Raw genomic sequence first — 15,581 nt, 5'->3', positions numbered from 1 at the left:
CTTTTATAAACATTTAACCTTTAATTATCTTTAGCATAATCTTTTAAAGTATTTACTAGTACTTTTTTTTTTAAGATGTGTCAAGTTTTTTTTTTTTAAAGATTTATTTTATTTTCATTACAAAGTTAGATATACAGAGAGGAGGAGAAACAGAGAGGAAATCTTCCATCCATTGAGTCACTCCCCAAGCGGCTGCAATGACTGGAGCTGAGCTGATCCAAAGCCAGGAGCCAGGAGCTTCTTCCAGGTCCCCCATGTGGGTGCAGGGTCCCAAAGCTTTGGGCCATCCTCGATTGCTTTCCCAGGCCACAAGCAGGGAGCTGGATGGGAAGTGGGGCTAACAGAATTAGAACTGGAGCCCAGATGGGATCCTGGTGTGTTCAATGTGAGGTCTTTAGCTGCTAGGCTACCATATCAAGCCCTATCAGTACTTGTAATGAGACAGCATCTGGAATCAAAGTCACTGAATTGTAAATGATAAGATTTTCTGATTGCGTTTGTATAGAAGTTCCTTCTAAGAAAAGGAAACTTATTGTGGGTGTAATGTCTATGAACTCAAAATTATAGTAATAGGGTGGTGGTTATGGACGATGTTATGATCTTTGATGGGCAGAAGCCCTGGGAAAAGCCAAAACAGCCAATGTTGACTTTAAATTTTGAAAAAAACTATATGTTTTTCAGTGTTCCTGTGTACTTATTTAATTTGTGGGATCTAAACATTTCCAAATGATAAACTGTTTTTCTAATATATAAAAGAAAAATATAGTGTTTGAGAATTATCTTTTTGTGTTTTAGACATTTTCTGCTTGTAGATGGTGGTGGTATCTATTTATATTCTTATGAAGGGCGCTTCATTTCTTCTCCAAAATTTCCTGGAATGAGAACAGATATTCTTAATGCACAGACTGTGTCTCTGAGTAACGACACCATAGCAATAAAAGATAAAGCTGATGAAAAACGTAAGTATATTTTTATAATTTTCCATGACAGGTTTCCATGAAACTTGTTAACACTATAAAATGTTCACAACTTAGTTTTTGTTTTTCATTTGTTAATATACTAACTTTAAAATAAGGTTCTTAATTTATGCAAAACATGAATTAATAAAATTATCATATTTTCCTTTTTTTAAGATTTATTTTTATTGGAAAGGTAGATTTACAGAGGAGGAGATAAAGAGAAACAAATCTTCTGTCGCTGGTTCACTCCCCAAGTGGTCACCATGGCCAAAACTGAGCCAATCTGGAGCCAGGGACCTCTTCTGGGTCGCCTGCACGGGTGCAGGCTCTCAAAGCTTTGGCCATCCTGCACTGCTTTCCCAGACGGCAAGCAGGGAACTGGATGAGACATGGAGCAGCTGGGACACGAGCTGGCATCCATATGGGATCCCAGTGCGTATGAGGCGAGGACTTTAACCACTGAGCCGTTGTGTCTGGCCGGCATATTGTCTTAACTTAATGGAACAAACAGATATTGTCACAAAATAAAAGAACCGTGAAAATTGCTCTTTTTAATTTTTGAGGCAAAGAAACTGGTGTGTGTGAGAGAGAGAGGAGACAGAGAGCGAGAAAGACAGCGAGCGAGGGAAAGAAAATCTCTGATGTGCTAACTCCCCAATGCTTGCAGAAGCTGGGTATGGGCTATGGGCCAAGCCAGGAGCTGGGAATGCCATCCAGGTCCAGATCTCCTGCATGAGCATCATGAACTCAGTTATGGGAGCCGTCGCTCCCACCTCCATGAGCAGACAGCTGGAGCAGCCAGAGCTGGAACCTGAGCCTTGCGGGACAAGAGTGTCTCGGTCCTCACGCTAAGCACTCACTCAACTTTCTATATTTAGCAGCTATAAGTAGTTTGAATTCATGATTGTGGTTTTAAGAGTGTATATTAATGTTTATGTTTTTAAATCTTTTTTTAGTATTTCTTTTTTCTTCATTTGGTAATACGGTAAATACAGCTCTTCACTTTACTATTTTAAATACAGATTAAATTAGCATTTAAGTTAATGAAATGGAAGAAATATATGAATAACTTAAGATTTAAAATTTAAAATATAGGCCACATTAATATTTCTAAACTAAGAATGTCAGGTGTTTTGAACTTTCGTAATGCATTTTGTTAAGGTGTTGCTAGATCATGGATTCATTGGTCCAGTAGATACTGTTGAGTGCTTGCTGTGTGTCAACTGTGTTGCCTTTAGTTGAGAATACAGTGGAGAACAAGCAGACCATTCAGTAAATAAAAATAAGCACTAATGTGCTGTTAGCTAATGATCTGTGCTATGAAGACAAATAATGCAGGGTGAGGGAATAGAGAATTTTGGAGGCGAATCAGGGGAATGATTATAGGATACACAAGCAAAATGATTATGCAGTAGTAGTGATTGGCATGTTTAAGTGACTATCAGGCTGGCATGTGACCGAGTCAGATAAGAGCCAGGCAGAGAGTACAGGAGAGGACAGAGCCATAGGCAAGAGCTAGATTGTGTAGAGACTTGGCTGTGAGCAGCGTGTGGCATGCCTAGGTAAACAGGGAAGGCGGAAGTTTGGAGTGGGTCTGTAAACAAGAGTTCTGCTCTTGTTCTGTGTTGAAATGCTTCTCTGCATCCGCAAGGATAGAGTAAACAGTAGAGTAAATAAGTCCTGGGTATAGGAAGGCTGTTGGGTCTGGAGGTGTAAGGCTGTCAGGTGTGCTGCTGGGGCTTTAAGCCGTGGCACTAAATATCCTAGGACGTCAGTGGATTGGGAGCAGGCCCAAAAGCTGATGGCATCCATAGAGAAGGATGTGTGAGGAAGATGAGCTGGTGCGGGTAGAGGAAAATGAAGAGATTGAATGATCTCTAAGTCAGCCTTTGATTTTTTTTTTAATAAAGTTAGTTTTCTCTCTGTCACTACCTATTGTGAACTAGTATACATTACTATGAAACCTTGCCAAAAAGAAAATCTTATTTTAGTGTAAATATTGTTGGTTCATACATGAAAGACCTAGTTCAGGAGCTAGGAAACTCTTACTTTTAAATATACAATACTGTCAGATAGTATCATCTCTTATAGGAAAGAAAGCTCTCCTAAGGAACTGTTGTTTTTGTTTATACTTTAGCTCGGTATCCAGAGAGCAGATAGAATTAAGATGGCTGAGCAGTTGCTAATAATAGTAGTTTAGTAGTCAAATTTTTTAAATATGAAAATTTAAAAAAATTTCTCTTATCCAATAATATCCAAAAATATCCAGTGGTTTTCCTTATCCAAAACCATTTTTAGATAGAAACTTTAATAAATTATATGTTTCTAACTAAGTAAACCCTATCCTGAAATTTTCTATAGTCATTTCACATGTTAGCAGGTTTGTTTATTCTGTAATTCTTTGATAACTCAAAGAATTTTTTTTACCTAAAAAGAACTAGTGAACATTTTCGATATGAAGACTTAGATGCCAGAAAATTATGCCTTACTTAAATAAATTGATTATTCAACAATGTAATTATATAATTTTATTTTGCCATGAACAGAGTAAATACTTTTCTATGTTTTTTTTTTTTTAATTCTGGTATTTGTTAATGGGTAATAGAGGTAGATGGTAACCATGGGACACAAAATTGAAATGCTTGGCATCGTTAGCCTATAGAAGGGGGCCATTTTCATGACATACTAGTAGTTCTTAACTTGGGAGCTCTTTTTTTTTTTTCCTGTCCAGCAGTTCCGATTTATTTGGGAAGTACAGATTCTTATATAGGGTAAGGGATAGCCTCAGGCCGGAGTTTCAGGAATTCCAGGAGGGGAAAAACTAGGAGCCAGTTACTTGGAGCATGACTGCAGAAGCCACCTCCTATAGGCCAGGTCTTTCTTTGAAACGAATTAACCCCTGCCCTGGTTCATGCTCAGGGCTCTGTCCTTGGCTGCCATCTTGCTCACCAGGGGTAACCCAGTCACCTTGACTATTAGTTGCCATCTTGTTGTGACCTCTTTGCCCCTGAGCCCCACACTCCATCATTATATATTTCCATAACTGAGAAGCCATGAAACAAGGTCAACAACTGGTATGAATTAGAACAACAGCCTCAACAATGACACCAACAACAAATTACACCTCCATGAAAAACATGCCACTGAGTAACCAACACATGGGTGACAAGAAGGAGATACAAAAGTCTCTTGGAAAAAATGATACCACCGTATAGTCCATGAGCTAGCAATGAATTCGACAAGATAAAAGAGAGTATTTGGAATAAATTAAACTGAAATCAAAAACATCAAAACACATGGGATGCAGCCAAAACAAAACAAAACCAGTATGGAATGGATTATTGAAGTTACACGTTGCATGTTGGTTTCCTTATATAAGAGAGAACATATGGTATTTGTTCTTTTGTGATTGACTCATTTCACTGAGCATAATGGTCTCCAGTTGGGACCACCTAGTTGTAAATAGTATCATTTCATTCTTCTTAATAGCTGAATAATATTCCATGGAGTAGATGTACCACAGTTTCTTTAACCACTCTTCCTTGGACACACATCTGGATTGTTTCCATGTCTTTGCTATTGTAGATTGTGCTGCTGTAAATATAGGATTGCAGATCCCCTTCTCATATGCAGATTTCATTTCTTTTGGGTATATTCCTAGGAGTGGAATAGCTGGATCATATGGCAGATTTATTTGCAGTTCTTTAAGTACTCTCCATACTGATTTCCTCAATGGTTATACCAGCCTACACTCCCAGTGAAGGAGTGTGCCTTTCTCCCCACGTCCACGCCAGCAGGTGTTGTTAGTAGAGTTTTGAATGTAGGGCAATCTGATGGGTGTTAGGTAGTACCTCAACGTGGTTTTCATTTGTATCTTCCTGATGGCTAGGGAGCTTGAGCATCTTTCCATATGTCTATTAGCCACTTGAATCTGTTCTTTTGAAAAATGACTGTTCATTTCACTTGCCCATTTTGTTACAAGGTTTTTTGTTTTGTTTTGTTTTTGCTGTGCCTGGTTTTCTGAAGCTGTTTTTAAATCCTGGATATTAGTCCCCTGTCACTTGTGAAGTGTGCAAAATTTATCTTGGGAGCTCTTTTATAGGCAAGGTGTTTGGACCAAGCAGAGTACTCCATATTATGGCAGATGCTTGATAAATAGCCGTCAAATGAATTTGCATTCCCTCTGGGGTAATGAAGCACTAGAGCGCAGTGTCTGCTTTTCTTCCTTGTGTACTTTGCACAGATAGGCTGTGATGTTAATGTGAGTGATTAAACACATATCTGGGAGAGCAGATCTTAATGTTTAGAAACAGTTGTTTCAACTACCAGCTTCTTAGTGGTTTGTGTTGATGCTTTCTGTTACATATTAGCATTGAAATATAGGCAGACTCTGTGGTGCTGTTTGTGTCCAGACTGCTCCACTTCTGATCCAGCTCTTTGATTATGGCTTGAGAAAGAGTGGAAAATAGTTCAAGTTCAAGTTCTTGAGACTCTCTACCCAGGTGGGAAATGCAGAAGAAGCCCCAGGTCTCTGGCTTCAGATCGGCTCAGCTGCGGCCATTGTAGCCATTTGGGAAGTGAACCAGTGGATGGGAGGTCTCTCTCTCTGTCCCTCCATCTCTCTGTCAATATGCCTTTAAATAAAAATAAATAAATGTTTAAAAAAAACCCAAACAATTATGAGTCCCATCTCCAATTGATCAGATCCAGTTACAGCTATGGATAAAGTTAAGTGACATGATAGGTACTCTTGTAGCTGTTTATATTATGTACAGTTAGGGAAGGAATGGAAAGCCTCAATTTAAAAATAAGCTAGTTTGCATAGCTATTAAAAAAGTTGGATTTAATCAAGCCACAGTATTTTTTCAAGTGGAAGCCCAAATTGTAGAATGCTTGTTTCTGTCTTTCATTAAAAATTCTTTTATTTTTCTGGTTTTTATTTTAAAAAAAGACTTATTTTCATTTGAAAGGCAGAGTTACAGAGAGGAAAAACAGAGGAAAAGATCTGTATGTTGGTTCATTCCCCAAATGGCCGCAGCAGTCAGCGCTGAGTCCAAAACCAGGAGCATGGAGCTTTTGGGTCTCCGACGTGGGTGGAGGGGTCCAGGGACCGGAGCCATTCCCCACTCTTCATGGCTGAATCAAATGGAGTAGTAATGGATATGAACGGGCATCCACATGGGATGCTGGCTTCACAGACAGAGGCTTAGCTTACTGTGCCACAGTGCCAGCCCCTATTATTTTTCGTTTTTAGAGCTCAGCATAATTGGCCGTCTTAGAATATAACTAAATGTTGCGTGATTTCTTCTATGAGTATAGTTACTGCAGACTTAACATTCTTTGCTTTACTAAAAGCTAAGAATGTACTAAATGTACTAAGTGTAATTCTCTGAAATTAAATATGTTATATATATTTTGGCATTTTTAGGATCTGTATAAAATATCCAGTACTTTTGCAAACTACTCATGCTATTTTTCTCATGCCAGCTCTCTTTTCATTTGTAATTCTGTACATATGGATACGTGACAAAACTCAGAAAAATGGGATAATAAGTGCCTTTTGGTGCAAAAAATTTTTTTGCCCATGAATTTCTGAAGACTCATATCATGTACATGGACTTCATTTTTTTGCACCAAAACAAACTCATGTTTTACTTAATAATTATATTTATTTATTTGAGTGCAGAGAGATTGAACAGGGAAGCAGAGACAGAACTCCAATGAGCTGACTTAGCCCCCTGAATGCCAGCGGTGACCAGGGCCGAGCTTGGCTGTACCCGGCTCAGAGAACTCGAGCCAGGTTCCCTGCATCGGTGGCAGGAGCCAGCAATGTGAGCCAGCGACGTGAGCCATGCCCACTGCTTCCCCTGTTCTGTGTGAGTAGGAAGCTGGAGTGAGGAGCTGCAGCCGGGTCCCAGCGTGAGCATTTGATACCGAATCAAGTGTCTTAACCTCTAGACTTAAACCCTCCCCGTGGGTTCATCTTTTATTTCCACTTTTCATGAATCTTTTGAAATACCCTTGCATTTTATTACAAATGCATTATAAACCCAAGATTGAAGTAATTGGAAAATTACTTAAGAAGAATCACCAAAACACTAGAAACCTCATTTCTAGTTTTTCCAGCTTTTTTTAAAAACAGAAAATAACAGTCAGGAATAGCAGTGTTGTAATTAACATGAAAAGCAGAAACGGGGTAACGTTTGTTCCTGACTTCTTTTATACTTTATATATACACACACATATATATATATATTTATTATTATTATTTTTACAATTTTACCTGCTTCAGAACAACAGGGAATGATTGGATTAGAAACAGAGCATTAAATTATTATTTAGTGATTGATGTCATGAAAGTACTAATGTTAGAGGAAGTACATGTGAGTTAAGAGGAAACTGGGAACAAAGTCTTAGGAACAAGGGTTACTAGGTAAGGAGGAACTGTCAAGTGGACATGGCTGATGTGGAGGAGAAACAAGAGAACCTAGAGTCTGTGTGCTGCACGGGAGAGTTTCCAGAAGGATGCAGAGCATCTGGTGACTCCCTGAATGGGGACAAGGAAGAATCATTTCCATTTGGAAACATATGGGTCATTGATGACCTGGTCAAAAAACAAAAGCTTTGCATGAATGCAGTGATGTTGAACAGCCAATCGCAATGTGTTGAAGGGAGTTGCAAAAGTTGAAATGGGCACCAGCATTGTGCCCATTGGGTTAAACCACTGGCAGGAATGCTGGCATCCCTTTACGAGTCCTGGTTCAAGTCCTGGCTGTTCTACTTCCCATTCAGCTCCTTACTGATGTGCCTTGGGAAAACAACAGCAGATGACCTAACTACTGGGGCCCTGGAGGCCTTGTGGAAGACTCTGATATGAGCTCCCAGTTCCTGGCTTGGTGCTGAGCCAGCCCAGCCATTGCAGCCGACCGATAAACGATCTCTGTAGATGCATGCCTCATTCTTCTCTTTGTGTAACTCTGCCTTTCAAAAGAAATAAAATACATCTTTCAAAAAAAGCTATAAAGATTGCATTTTTAAAAATCTGACATGATTGTTGTTTCAGGAAGTGTAGATTTGGAGACAAAAATTTATAGAGATTACAGGAAGATGGGAAGGTTTTTTTTTTCTTTCAAGATTTATTTCCTTATTTTGAAAGAGTTACACAGAGGAAAAGAGAGATTTCAAGATTTTTCATTTGCTGACTCACTCACCTGATGGCTACATTGACTGGGACGGGGCTGGGCTAGGCTGAAGGCAGGAGCCAGGAGCTTCATCTAGATCTCCCAAGAGAGTGGCAGGGCCCAAACACTTCATTCATCCTCCGCTACTTTTCCTGGGCCTTGAGCAGACATGCTGGCTTGGCAGTGGAGCAGCTGGGACAGGAACTCGTGCCCATGGGGGATAGCTGCATCGTAGGCTATGACCTCATCACAGTGCTGGCTCAGGGTCGGTTTTTTTAATACACAGCAGTGATTTTAAAATGTTTGTATGCTGGGCATTAGCGTGGGAGAATGGAATGGGTCAAGATACAGGAAAATCTTGGAAAAGTTAGGCAGGTGGAATGTGGTGAGGCTGAAGTGGTATTGACAGTAAACACCTTCACCTGACAGCTGAGCTTGCGTGATGAGGATTGGTGATAAATCTGAGAGAAATTGAGCTATTGTGGCAACAGTTAGTTATCAAAATACTATTCTTCATATAGTGAAATATGTCTTATGCTTTCATCATGATCTTTTTTCTTTTAAGATTTATTTTATTTTTATTGGAAAGATAGATGCACAGAGAGGAGGAGATACAGGGAGAAAGATCTTCTGCCTACTGGTTCATTCCCAAGTGGCCGCAACGGCCGGAGCTGAGCTGGTCCAAAGCCAGGAATCTCTTCCAGGTCTCTCACATGGATGCAGGGTCTCAAGACTTTGGGCCATCCTTGACTGCTTTCCCAGGCCACAAGCTGGGAGCTGGGTGGGAAGTGGAGCAGCCAGGATTAGAACTGGTATCCATATGGGATCCCAGTGCATACAAGGCGAGGACTTTAGCTGCTAGGCTACCAAGTTGGACCCTCATCATGATCTTAATATCTCATTTCTATTTCAGGGATCCAAGCAATTCTCCTTTTTTTTTTTTTTGCTGTTAATTTTATTTATTTTTTTTTAAATTTTATTTGAATATACAGCAAAAGAAGAAGAGAGCCAGAGAAAGAGGGAGATTTTCTCATCCTCTGGTTATTTCCCAAATGCTTGACTGTCAGTTGGGACTGGGGACTCAGGTCAGCTTGTTCACATGCGTAGAAGGCACGGAAGTACTTGAACCATTCCCGACTACATTCCTGAGTATGCACCAGCAGAGAGGGGGATTGAGAGCAGAGCTAGGACTGGAACTCCGTATGGAATGCAAGTGTGCCAAGTAGGATCTTAACTGCTGTGTCAAATAACCTCTCCACCCTTTTCTTGAGAAAGATTGGAATTAATTTATTTTAATTTTATGGTGATAACAATTTGAGATCTGTCATCTTCACTCCTGTTTTTTTTTTTTTTTGTCTATGATATAATATTTTAACCATGGGCATGATATTGTATATCAGACTTGTGGAACTCACTCATCTTGCATTATTGAAACTTTATGCATGTTGAGTAACAGTTCCCGTTTGCCCTTTCCTGTTCCTCTGGCAGCCTCCATTCTGCCTTGCCTCTCTGTCAGTGTGACTGTTTTAGATCTCTCTTACCAGGTGGGTATTCTGAAACCATTTGTCTCTGCTCCCTCGCCCCCAGATTCCTAGATCACTATAACAAAGACAGCTATCAATTAAGTAATTTTGAGCATTTTTAAGTTTACAAACTATGGACCAGATTGGCATAGTGGTGCAGGAGGCATCCATTAAGGGTGCCAGTTGGTGTTCTGGCTACTCCATGTTCAGTCTAGCTCTCTACTTATGGCCTATGAAAACAACAGAAGATGGTCCTAAGTCTTGAGACCCTGCTGCCACGTGGGAGACCCAGAAGAAGCTCCTGGCTTCAAACTGTGGATCAGCTTAGCTTTGGCGGGTACAGCCATTTAGGGGGTGAATCAGCAGATGGAAGATCTCACTATCTCTCCTCTGAAAAAAATTTGCCTTTCAAATAAAAATAAATAAACCTTAAAAAAAAAACAACTCCAGGCCAAGAGCCCAGGATAAATTATTTATTATGTTACATGTCACCCCTAAGTTTTGACTATTAGTCCTTTATAACAGGAGTCATTTCCACCAATAGTGCCAACATGAGTCTGCCCATTTTTTCTTAAAGTCAATATGGGATAGGGATTGGCAGTTTTTAATTCAACTGCCAATACATTTGTCCACCAACATCAGCATTGCACTCTTACCAACAATGCCAGTGTTATATTATGTAAGAAAATAGAAGTCAAAAGATATCAGCACTAATATTATTAGAGCCTTTCTAGGGATTAGTAATTTGTCTAATCCATCATTCTGTTTTGTGACCAAAGTGTCACCCAAGTTAAAGTTACTGAAGTTTGTGGGATTCAATTCACTTTTTAAAAAAGATTTATTTATTTTTATTGCAAAGTCAGATATACAGAGAGGAGGGGAGACTGAGAGGAAGATCTTCCATCCAATAATTCACTCCCTAAGTGACCGCAACAGCCAGTATTTCCTAAGTAATCAGCCAGTAAACAGCCAGTAATCCAAAGCCAGGAACCAGGAACTTCCTCCAGGTCTCCCACGTGGGTGCAGGATCCCAAGGCTTTGGGCCTTCCTTGACTGCTTTCCCAGGCCACAAGCAGGGAGCTGGATGGGAAGCGGCGCTACTGGGATTAGAACCAGCACCCAGATGGGATCCCAATGCATTCAAGGCAAGGACTTTAATGCTAGGCCACTGTGCTGGGCCCTCAATTCACTTTTGTTGGTTTCCAAAAGCAAGGAGTAATATATGTCCTCACCCTTTGAAGCATCTGGTATAATTGAGCTAAGAGACAATATCATTATCTAGTCGAGTCTCTGGTGAAGCATTACTGTAATATTAGGTTTCACTCATCAGATAACCCATTTACTCATTCCTTCTCTCTCAGCTATAATTTCTCCTTTCCATTTGTATGGTAACCGATGGGATATTTTTATCACTAGACAGTAGAGTTGCATCAGTGTTAACCCCAAATTGGCCAAAGGGAGTGAGAATTCAACCCCTCCCTCCCCCCCATTCCCTATCCATTGTTCCCCAGACACACCAGAAAAACAAAAGTATGTATCTGGTGCAGATGCTCCATTCCGTTTAGTCTTTTAGGGTGAGTATGCACTCCTGCAGGCATGTGAGGCAGCCTTTCATGCCTGTCTCTATCCCTGCCTCGAACCCAATCCAGACAACCAGTGTTGCCATGGCACATTATAATTATCTATCAAACTGTTACTCTGATGATATCTCTCTGCCTGATAGACACTGTGGATTGTAAAGTACTTAGGACTTCACCAATGGATTTGAGCACCACAGTGTAGGGCATACCCACATCAAAGTGTCTTAGAAACTTCTTCACTGTCTGACATGTTTGCTCACTAATGTGTGTAAGGTTTTCAGAACTTAACTGGCCCTTCCCTAGTCTTTATCTTAGATGAAATCAGGTGTCTTGTTGCCATTAGCATTCCAAATTTTTTCCTAACTAGGATGAATGAATTATATTTAAAGTTCTTAAGTGTTAGGGTATCAGCAGGAACTCTACCCACCCCTGTTTTTACCCTGGCAACATTTGCCATATTCATTCACATTTTTTTTTTAAAGATTTATTTTTATTATTTTTTTTTATTGGAAAGGCGGATATACAAAGAGGAGAGACAGAGAGGAAGATCTTCCATCTGATGATTCACTCCCCAAGTGAGCGCAAGGGCCAATACTGTGCCGGTCTGAAGCCAGGAGCCTCTTCTGGGTCTCCCACGCGGGTGCAGGGTCCCAATGCCTCGGGCCATCCTTGACTGCTTTCCCCGGGCCACAGACAGGGAGCTGGAAGGGAAATGGGGCTGCCGGGACAGAACCGGTGCCCACATGGGATCCCGGGCGTGCAAGGCGAGGACCTTAACCACTTGCGCCACCACACCGGGCCCACTAATAAATAACTAAATTTTTTTTTAAAAAAAAGAAACTACTAGATTTACCTGGAAGTGGCCAGCATCAGGATCTTCCCCATTCCTTCAAGAGAGATCCAGCAACTGTAATTTAGGCTGCTTAGAATTTATATTTCATCCATGTCTTTATTTTAACGTTTACAATTACCAGTAACTACTGGATTATAATAACTAATAGATCACATTTTTCTCTAATTTCCTTTATTTTTCTGAAAGATGTATTTATTTATTTGAAAGGCAGAACAACAGAGAGCAAAATAACGAAAGAAAAAGAGAGTTCATTCATCTTCTGTTTCCCAAATAGTCTCAACAGCCTTGTCTGAGCTGCGCCAGAGCTAGGACTGAGGAAGTCCATCCGGGCCCCCACGGGAGTGGCACGGCATTCAGCCCAGTCTGAGCTGCGCCAGAGCTAGGACTGAGGAAGTCCATCCGGGCCCCCACGAGAGTGGCACAGCATTCAGCCCAGTCTGAGCTGTGCCAGAGCTAGGACTGAGGAAGTCCTTCGCGGGACCCCAGGGGAGTGGCACGGCATTCAGCCCAGTCTGAGGGATGTTTAATTAGAAGTAAGTAGCCAGGACGCCAACCAGCACCTTGATGTGGGGTGTTGGTGTTGCAAGTTGTAGCTTAACCCTACTATGCTACAATGCTGGCCCCACTTTTTTTTATTGTTTTGCATTTTCTTACATATTTAGTAAATTAGTTCTCTAAGAGTCAAATCAATTGTTTCTAAACTTCATGGCTAAGCTTTATGTCCCACGGTTCATTGCAACATAACAGCTGTTTTGTATCATGGTCAACCTGTGACATGGAAGCATCGAAGGTTCCTCATCCTTTCCTTCTTTTCTCTTCCCAAATAACAAGTTTCAGTGAGTGCGTCATTTTTCAAACCTTATGTTTCCTAATAACATCACCATTTTATTTTCCTCTCAACTGGGGCAGTTCATTTCTGTCACTACTGGGATTTATGGCAGAACCCAGTGTTTAAGGGCACAGTCCTCCGCCAGACCACCACAGCTCAGATGTGAGCCACAAGCCGCAGGGACTCCCAGGCCCTTTGGCTACAACATGGCCACTGGCTACAATTTCAGTGGTTCCCATGCTCCTGTCAGATTGTATAATTTGCTGAAATGAGTCAGAGATCTCAAGGAAGCCATCCATAGAATTAGGACTTTATTATAGATGCTGTCCACAGCATGAGGCCTGGGGAGTGACACAGGACGCCTCATCTTCGCAGCCAGACCGTGAGTTCTCCAAACAGGACGGTCCTCAGAGTTGTCCAGAGTCTGTATGGGATTTTATTACACAGGATGATGGTCAAGTCACAGGCCACATGCCTGACCTCATGAGCCAATTCCTTTCACATCTCCAGAAATCAGGAACCTGAACGTTCCCACCTTCTCATCCTAAGTTTAGTCTACTTGAGTATCAGCCCTTATCCTGCAGCTGTCTACAGACCCACCAGGACTCTTCTTGGTAGCATAATGATGACACTGCCGTGGCTCAGCATTCCAAGGCTTTGGGAATTTCTATGGATAACCTTAATTAAGACCAGACAGATTACTGTACCATTAGTAATGCATTAGCAACAAAAAACTAGCTGTACACAACATTTTGCCTGGCCATACTATTCATGAAGGTGTTTGAGAAAGTAGTCTTCTGTTCTACAGTTGTTCTGCGTGTCTTGAAGAAACGTGACCTCATTAATAAGTAGGAGTTCTGTGCTTCTCTTCGTCTGTGGCCCAAAGAACTGAATAATTTCTCACCAACATTTTCCATTAAAATTTTATTTCAGGAGTGAACCAACAGATGGAGGGTTTTTTTCCTGTCTCTTTGCCTTTCAAATAATTTCCTTTCTAAGAATCTAATACAACACATTAATTTGTATTGTACTTTTTTTTTCAAGTCATCTTCCTCTTTGAGGCGACAACTGGAAAGCCATTAGGTGATGGGAAGCTTCTTTCTCATAAGGTAATGACCTCAGCGATTTCCAATGTAAATAGCTGCTGCTAATTTACTTATTTTTTTAAATTCTTATTTGCATTTTATGGGAGAAAATTTAAAAATTGGGTTTATATTTAACGTGTACACACATGTTAGAGTATTCTTTCTAAGAAGAAGCTATCTTAAGATACTTAGACCTGGAATGGGAAGCCAGCAGCTGCAAATTAACTGCATAAAAAGATGTGATGTGTGTATCCATTGTCCAGGCCCTTTATTGCTTTTCCATAGCCCATTATATTTTTATTAGACTTTTAGCATCTAATAATGAATAAAAATATTTTCTTTCTGAGCATCTTGTAATTTTCTCCAAATGTCTAGAGGAGGTAGAGCTTTAAGTTTTCATATTATAGCCAAACTAGAAAAGAGATTATTCTCACTAGCAGTACAAGAAATCCTGAGTTGTGAATTGTTTACAGTTTATGATTTTTGTCCTAAAAATAATAAAGCACATTGTACTCATTATATAGAGTTATCCTTCTAAATAATTGGCATATTAAAGTCTAAAGATATTTTAAAATTTATTATTGGATACTTCTAGTGAGGTAATATTTTAAATTATATTTTCTGCTTTTTGTAATTATTAGTTTAAAATTTGAATAATCAATATATTTGTATAAAATGTGCAGTGAAAATGCCATCCTAGGGGCTGGTGTTGTGGTGTTGCAGGTAAAGACATCATCTGTGCAGTCAGTTCAAATCCCAGCTGGTCGAGCTCTGATACAAAATTTTCTGGGAAAATGGCAAAAGATGGTCCAAATGCTTGGGCTGCTGCACCCTTGTGGGAGTCCCAGAAGAAGCTCAAGACTCCTGGCTTCAGCCTGGCCCAGCCCTGGCTATTGATTGTAACAAGCAGATGGAAGATTCTTTCTGTCTCTCTCTTTCCTCCTCTCCCTGTGTAACTGATTTTTAAGTAAATAAATACATTTTTTAAATACAAAGAACATCACCCTCCGTAGGTATTCTAAGTATAGTTTCTCTTTATTGAAGAAGTAACAACTTTTATCTTGTGTATCTTTCTGGAGACTTTTAAAATAGGTACAAAGATGAGCTACATTCTGTCCCTTCTTATTTAAAAAATGCACATACAACTCTGCACCTGGCCTTTTTATACAGCAATTTGGGGAAATTTTCCATATTATATACAGTGCTTTCCCTACTCTTTTCTCCATCACTGTATTGTCTAATATTTTATGAATGTATTAGACATTAACACTTAACAGATATTTAAATTGTCTACAGTCTTACTGCTATTGTGTTGCCAAGATGGATTGCCTTATATATACATATTCTTGTACATATTCTGGCATAATTATAAATTAATTTTTTTGGATTTATTATTTAAAGAGTTATAGAGAATACAAGAGAGAAGATAGAGCCTGCATCCACAGTTTAATTTCCCAGTGGCCACAATGGATCCCGGAACTTCTGGGTCTCCCACGTGCAGGGGCTAAGGGATTGGGCTAAACTCCGCTGCTTTCCTAGGCACATTAGCAGGGAGCTGGATCTGAAGTGGA

At 40.2% G+C, this 15,581-nt stretch overlaps 1 protein-coding gene across 2 annotated transcripts in view; it reads left to right on the top strand.

Annotated features, from left to right (window-relative positions):
• IFT80 (intraflagellar transport 80) overlaps nucleotides 1–15,581 on the top strand; it is a 100,896-nt gene that overhangs the window by 64,256 nt on the left and 21,059 nt on the right. For both annotated transcript variants that reach the window (XM_040974880.1, XM_040974881.1), the window contains exons 12-13: nucleotides 796–959; nucleotides 13,970–14,034. In XM_040974880.1, the coding sequence (XP_040830814.1) occupies nucleotides 796–959; nucleotides 13,970–14,034 (229 nt within the window). The remainder of the gene's footprint in view (nucleotides 1–795; nucleotides 960–13,969; nucleotides 14,035–15,581) is intronic.

The sequence above is a fragment of the Ochotona curzoniae genome, unplaced genomic scaffold, assembly GCF_017591425.1.
Source record: "Ochotona curzoniae isolate NIBS_2020 unplaced genomic scaffold, NIBS_Ocur_1.0 contig_2599, whole genome shotgun sequence".
NCBI lineage: Eukaryota > Metazoa > Chordata > Mammalia > Lagomorpha > Ochotonidae > Ochotona > Ochotona curzoniae.
Note: the sequence above shows the minus strand (reverse complement) of the source record. Positions and strands in the feature narration are given on the sequence as shown.